The sequence below is a fragment of the Oncorhynchus kisutch genome, unplaced genomic scaffold (genome assembly GCF_002021735.2).
Source record: "Oncorhynchus kisutch isolate 150728-3 unplaced genomic scaffold, Okis_V2 scaffold1295, whole genome shotgun sequence".
NCBI classification, from domain to species: domain Eukaryota; kingdom Metazoa; phylum Chordata; class Actinopteri; order Salmoniformes; family Salmonidae; genus Oncorhynchus; species Oncorhynchus kisutch.
The window spans coordinates 29,174-36,203 of record NW_022263240.1 but is presented as its reverse complement, the minus strand read 5'-3'; the positions used below and the strand labels follow the sequence as shown (position 1 = coordinate 36,203).

Below are 7,030 nucleotides of genomic sequence, written 5' to 3'. Positions count from 1 at the left end.
TGGTCTATTAGCCTGGTCTATTAGCCTGGTCTACTAGCCTGGTCTATTAGCCTGTAGCCTGGTCTATTAGCCTGGTCTACTAGCCTGTAGCCTGGTCTATTAGCCTGGTCTATTAGCCTGGTCTACTAGCCTGGTCTATTAGCCTGGTCTATTAGCCTGGTCTATTAGCCTGGTCTATTAGCCTGTAGCCTGGTCTATTAGCCTGGTCTATTAGCCTGTAGCCTGGTCTATTAGCCTGGTCTATTAGCCTGGTCTATTAGCCTGTAGCCTGGTCTATTAGCCTGGTCTATTAGCCTGGTCTATTAGCCTGTAGCCTGGTCTATTAGCCTGTAGCCTGGTCTATTAGCCTGTAGCCTGGTCTACTAGCCTGGTCTATTAGCCTGGTCTATTAGCCTGGTCTATTAGCCTGGTCTATTAGCCTGGTCTACTAGCCTGGTCTATTAGCCTGGTCTATTAGCCTGTAGCCTGGTCTATTAGCCTGGTCTACTAGCCTGGTCTACTAGCCTGTAGCCTGGTCTATTAGCCTGTAGCCTGGTCTATTAGCCTGGTCTATTAGCCTGGTCTATTAGCCTGGTCTATTAGCCTGGTCTACTAGCCTGTAGCCTGGTCCTGGTCTACTAGCCTGGTCTGAACAGTAAAGAGAAAACATTCAGAAACGGTTCATAGTTAAAAGGTTTAATGCCAGAATCATTATTTAACATTTTAAACATTTCTTTTTTTTTCACATTATTTTATTTATTTTTTACAATATGTACCACATGTATGTCTGCATCATACAACAGCAGAACCTAGTTGTCATAATGTATATACACTGTAGATAAGAGGACTTGGGGTTAAAGGGTTAGAGAGAGGAGACAGGAAGAGCTATTGGGGTGGAGGCTTTATAAAACAAAACACAAATACACATGAATCCAGTCAGGATTGTGCTCAACGAACACACACACACAGCCGCACACACACACACACACACACAGCCACACACACACACACACACACACACACACGTGCTGGCAGAAACACACCCCAGAACTTCCCACTGTGCCAGAGATAGCAGCTTCCTCAAAAGGCAAAGACAAGTCACACACACACTTAGTGGCAGTTCTGTCCAACACACACACAGAGAGGAGGGAGACAAGAGCCACAGTCGCTTGAGAGGTGAGGGGCTACTATACAGGAAGGCTTCTAGGCCTCAGGACCCCAACACACCTCTAGTAAACAGGAGGGGGGAGGGGCTACTATACAGGAAGGCTTCTAGGCCTCAGGACCCCAACACACCTCTAGTAAACAGGAGGGGGGAGGGGCTACTATACAGGAAGGCTTCTAGGCCTCAGGACCCCAACACACCTCTAGTAAACAGGAGGGGGGAGGAGCTACTATACAGGAAGGCTTCTAGGCCTCAGGACCCCAACACACCTCTAGTAAACAGGAGGGGGGAGGAGCTACTATACAGGAAGGCTTCTAGGCCTCAGGACCCCAACACACCTCTAGTAACAGGGGGGACAGGTATGTCCCACCACTCAGAACACATGGCCAACAGTTTCATCCCAGTGGTCTAGACAGGCTGCTGGTGAGCTACCAGTCTGTTTGTGCTATCATTCCAAGTCGTTGTCATGCCAACCACGAGGAAAGGAGGGAACACAGGAAGGAGGGATGACAGAGAGGGAGGAGGGGATAAGTGGCTTTTTAATAATTTACATTTCTCTCTTTTTTTTTTTAAACAACAGAGGGGGAGGTGCCAGGTTGGGAGGGTTTGATTGGCCGGCCTGGTGGACGAGTCATCATCCAATCAGTTCGGGCCGCGACAGCAAAGTAGAAATATCTAGTGTATGTGTGTGTGTGAGAAACGTGCCTTGAGCGTGTGTGTGTGTGTGTGTGTTAGTGTGTGATATCCGGGGACACTCAGAGCATCCGGTTGCGTTTATGGGTGGGCGAGTCTGTGATGACGTCACTGCACTGGGCAGACGCCCTCTTCCTATTGGCTGCAGCGGTTGCCGCGGCGTTCTCCAAATGGAGCGCCATCTCCTCGGCGATGAAGGTGTTCAGGTCGACGTCGTGGAGACCGTTCCTACGGTTACGACCCGGCTGCGGAGTGACGGGGCTGTCGCGTGTTAGGTGCGTCGGAGAGCCAGGGGCACCGGAACGAACGGATATACTGGCCATCGCCCCACTCAGGCCTGGAGGGGAATTACAACAATAATAATAATATTAGTATACAGGTGTGACAGAGACACTCAGGCCTGGAGGGGAATTACAACACAGGTGTCAGTAAAAAAAATATATCAAGCAGTGTCTCTCCACATCTACTCAGACACCAAAAGAGAGAGAGGTGGGTGAGAGAGACAGTGTTTGGCTAGGTAGCTAGCTGGACTAATGGCCAGTCAGTCAGTGTTTGGCTAGGTAGCTAGCTAGCTGGACTAATGGCCAGTCAGTCAGTGTTTGGCTAGGTAGCTAGCTGGACTAATGGCCAGTCAGTCAGTGTTTGGCTAGGTAGCTAGCTGGACTAATGGCCAGTCAGTCAGTGTTTGGCTAGGTAGCTAGCTGGGCTAATGGCCAGTCAGTCAGTGTTTGGCTAGGTAGCTAGCTGGGCTAATGGCCAGTCAGTCAGTGTTTGGCTAGGTAGCTAGCTGGGCTAATGGCCAGTCAGTCAGTGTTTGGCTAGGTAGCTAGCTGGGCTAATGGCCAGTCAGTCAGTGTTTGGCTAGGTAGCTAGCTGGGCTAATGGCCAGTCAGTCAGTGTTTGGCTAGGTAGCTAGCTGGGCTAATGGCCAGTCAGTGTTTGGCTAGGTAGCTAGCTGGGCTAATGGCCAGTCAGTGTTTGGCTAGGTAGCTAGCTGGACTAATGGCCAGTCAGTGTTTGGCTAGGTAGCTAGCTGGACTAATGGCCAGTCAGTCAGTGTTTGGCTAGGTAGCTAGCTGGGCTAATGGCCAGTCAGTCAGTGTTTGGCTAGGTAGCTAGCTGGGCTAATGGCCAGTCAGTGTTTGGCTAGGTAGCTAGCTGGGCTAATGGCCAGTCAGTGTTTGGCTAGGTAGCTAGCTGGACTAATGGCCAGTCAGTGTTTGGCTAGGTAGCTAGCTGGACTAATGGCCAGTCAGTCAGTGTTTGGCTAGGTAGCTAGCTGGGCTGATGGCCAGTCAGTCAGTGGTTGGCTAGGTAGCTAGCTGGACTGATGGCCAGTCAGTCAGTGTTTGGCTATGCGGTCGTTTGAATGATGCATCAATACAGCCCTGGTTCCATGAACGATATGGACTGTGGTGGGAGGAGTTGAGAGAGGCCTCGTAAGGGACTGTTCCTGACTAATGCAGAGGTTCAGCCGCCTAAACTGTGCAGTGTGTCCGTCCGTCTGTCTCACCGTGCAGCGTGTGCGTCCGTCTGTCTGTCTCACCGTGCAGCGTGTGCGTCCGTCTGTCTGTCTCACCGTGCAGCGTGTGCGTCCGTCCGTCTGTCTCACCGTGCAGCGTGTGCGTCCGTCCGTCTGTCTCACCGTGCAGCGTGTGCGTCCGTCTGTCTGTCTCACCGTGCAGTGTGTGCATCCGTCTGTCTGTCTGTCTCACCGTGCAGTGTGTGCATCCGTCTGTCTGTCTGTCTCACCGTGCAGTGTGTGCGTCCGTCTGTCTGTCTCACCGTGCAGTGTGTGCGTCCGTCTGTCTGTCTCACCGTGCAGTGTGTGCGTCCGTCTGTCTGTCTGTCTGTCTGTCTGGCCGTGCAGTGTGTGCGTCTGTCTGTCTCACCGTGCAGTGCGATGGCCTCTCTGAAGGGCTGCAGGTCAGCCTCGACAGACGACCCGCTCTCCGTGGACGGCGGCCTGCCAGGTGACATCACAGAGAGGGCGTGGCCGTGTTTGGGTGTCTGTGCGTCGCGACGGGGGTTGCGTGGGGGCGGGGCCTTGCCACACAAAAAGCTGATGAGGTCCTCCCTCCTGATGTTTCTCCTCCTCTTCTTCACCCAGGCCAGCATGTCTTTGTTACGACGCTGGTACGCCCGCTGGACCCCCAACTCATAGCTCCGCTGGTGGGACTCTAGTGACTCTGAGGGGGAGGAGAGAGGGAGAGAGAGGGTGAGAGGTTGGATTGGGGGGGGGGGGACAGGTTTCACAGAAGAGATAAATCAAGTCATTTATCACATTAACATTACAGGTAGAATTAGTCTCCAAGACTTACTGTGGTAATAGCAGGTAGAATTAATAGCAGGTAGAATTAATAGCAGGTAGAATTAATAACAGGTAGAATTAGTCTCCATGACGTTTACATAATGACCTACTGCGCTAATAGCAGGTAGAATTAATAGCAGGTAGAATTAGTAACAGGTAGCACTAATAGCAGGTAGCACTAATAGCAGGTAGCATTAATAGCAGGTAGCATTAATAGCAGGTAGCATTAGTCTCCAAGACATTTACATAATGACTTACTGCACTAATAGCAGGTAGCATTAATAGCAGGTAGCATTAGTCTCCAAGACATTTACATAATGACTTACTGCACTAATAGCAGGTAGCATTAGTCTCCAAGATGTTTACATATTGACTTACTGCACTAATAGCAGGTAGAATTAATAGCAGGTAGCATTAGTCTCCAATAAATTTACATAATGACTTACTGCACTAATAGCAGGTAGCATTAGTCTCCAATACATTTACACAATGACTTACTGCATTAATAGCAGGTAGAATTAATAGCAGGTAGCATTAGTCTCCAATACATTTCCAAAATGACTGCAGTAATAGCATTGAAACTGAGCTCAATAGAATACAGGGTTGTATTTAACAGTGCACAACGTAGAAAGCATCTTGCGACGGAAAAACAAAAACAAGCATTTTCTATTGGACAGGTTCCCCACATCGGAACGTTCTCTTCCATTTCCTCCTTAGTGAACAGGACCCTGGTGGTCTAGCTACAGCACGGAGTATGGGTGTGTGGCTAGGGAAGAGAGGAGGGGAAGGGTTAGGGTGGTAGACTGTGTTGTCGTTCATCCGAGTGTCCCCCCCCAGGGAAACCCTAGCCTGGTAAAAACACAGACACTCAACAGTGTGTCACACAGCCACAAGACAAAAACACACAATAAAACAAGTTAAACTCAGCATTTAGTTACCTTTGTATAGGTTGGTGACGGCAGTAGCTGCGTTCTGGAAGGGAACCCAGAGAGATAGACCCTGCTGTTGACAAACTCTGTCTGAAAACACACACACAAAAAAGGTCAATGTTAACAACCGGAGCAACTTGACATTCACAAAACCAATACATGCCATTAATTCCATGCTTGTGTCTAACATACGACATCGTCTGGCAAGACTGCGACTTTTTTTCCCAGGCCCGTATAACTTTGAATAGACAACTTTCTCTACTTTGACCCTTCAACTTGGCTAAGCAACGCCATTTTGTCTGACTGAGCTGCATCAGTCTGACTTCACTGTGTTTATATGCCTTAAGACCAAACCTATGGCAAAGAAACCAAGCGACAGTTATCTAGTTAGCTGAACACTGGCTTTGGCCCAAAAAAACGAGCAAAACTAATCTAGTCATCACGGCATAGTGGTTGTTTCACTAGAGACGTGGATGTAGAATACACCCTCAATATTGTGATAAACTAGTAGAATAACTACTATACACTAAGTCGGATAGATAACATTAGTCATAACCCAATCGCCATTTTGTCCTAGTAACGCATTGATCAGCGTTTTTAAATTGATTGACCAGACAAGGTGAATGGTCAAGTGTTGTGAATGTGCCAAGAGGACCGAGTGTCAGACAAAAACAGAAACAGCTTGGTGGTAAATAATAATAATAATAATTTAAAAAATAGTTATTTTCAACACAACTCCTCCCTGCGCTTCGCCATTTTGTTCTGCGTTACGGTCAGACTGCAAAGTTAACTCGAGACGAAAAATTGTCAAAACTCGACATTAATACTTTTTTTTGTGGAAAGGATTAAACAAATAAATGCAAATCACTAGAACGATGTAAAGAGGTCAAAATATAATATATCTATGATATCTTTAGTTAGTTCCCGAGCTACAGCTACAGTACTGTTCCTGGACCTGACAACTAGATAACTCAGCAGGGGGGTGAAGATGACAATCTGTACATTATTCTTAGACAATGTTAGTTAGCAATGTAGCTAATATATAAAACTAATAGACTACAAGTAGGGTCTAAAATGGTTGCCAAACGAAACAAAAACAGCAAACTAGATCGCCTTAATGTCCTTTGTTTGCCTTGCCACTCGACTCTATCTGATAGCTGACAATTAGCATTAAAAAAAGCTATCTTAATTAGCTAATACTAGTTGTTAATGAAGTATTATTCCGGACCTTTGTATAGCTGTGCGACCGCAGTGGCTGAATTTTGGAAAAGATGCCATAGTTTTTGCTGACTTTGCTCCGACTCGTCGTCGCTCGGCTCCTGTCGCTCCGCTTCGGCCAAACACTGCCGCTCCCATTTGGAGAACCAATGTTCGGGACCGTGCTCCTGGATCTCCGCTTCGCCCTCCTTCTCCTTCTTCTCCTCCATAATAAATCGCAATTAAGCGTCTATTACGTTACTGTTTATTATATGTGGGTAACCCCCCCGCCCTCCCTCCCCTCTCGTTAAAAAAAACAAAACTTCCTTATAGATGTGAATTCTAATCGGATGGATTGGTAACTAGCCGTAAGAAACGCTAAAAATAATTATTATTTTAAAAAGCCCAGCTGTTGTTGAAGTTAGATCCGCATTGTGAAAACATCGGGTGTCTAAACGCAGGTCGCCCCGGTACTAAACAAACTGAAGGAGTCGTCGACTGAGAGAATCTCTTTAAAAAAAAAACACACATGTCAACATGCTTGTTAACTGAAACCCCGCCTTTTCTCTCACCATGCTTAAAAACGATTGGCCTACAGGGGTTGCTTAGGGCGTGGTTCTGCGAATTATTCTCAAGTCTTCATTGGATGTAAAAGGGAAGAGCTACGTCATAGAACAACAATGTTGATCCCGCCCCCCTCCTCCTCCTCCTTTGACTGTCAAACGGTGTCTGTCCAGAGGGAGCCGTGTTATCAGG

The 7,030-nt window shown here is 47.6% G+C and overlaps 1 protein-coding gene across 1 annotated transcript; it reads right to left on the bottom strand.

Annotated features, from left to right (window-relative positions):
* Window positions 1–659: 659 nt before the first annotated feature.
* On the bottom strand, window positions 660–6,770 carry LOC116365831 (UPF0472 protein C16orf72 homolog). The gene is made up of 4 exons (XM_031818207.1): window positions 6,306–6,770; window positions 5,087–5,167; window positions 3,730–4,026; window positions 660–2,174 (listed from the first exon to the last, which is right to left on the bottom strand). The coding sequence occupies exons 1-4, from the start codon at window positions 6,502–6,504 to the stop codon at window positions 1,900–1,902; spliced, it is 852 nt and encodes a 283-aa protein (XP_031674067.1). The 5' UTR covers window positions 6,505–6,770; the 3' UTR covers window positions 660–1,899.
* Between the last annotated feature and the right edge of the window lie 260 nt (window positions 6,771–7,030).

What these genes read in the sequence shown, in the direction of transcription:
- LOC116365831 (XM_031818207.1), bottom strand. Translation starts at nt 6,504, where the DNA reads ATGGAGGAGAAGAAGGAGAAGGAGGGCGAAGCGGAGATCCAGGAGCAC. An exon ending in GGTCGCACAGCTATACAAAG is followed by an intron (nt 5,168 to 6,305) that starts GTCCGGAATAAT and finishes GTGTGTTTTCAG; the next exon opens with ACAGAGTTTGTCAACAGCAG. An exon ending in CGTCACCAACCTATACAAAG is followed by an intron (nt 4,027 to 5,086) that starts GTAACTAAATGC and finishes CCTCCCCCTCAG; the next exon opens with AGTCACTAGAGTCCCACCAG.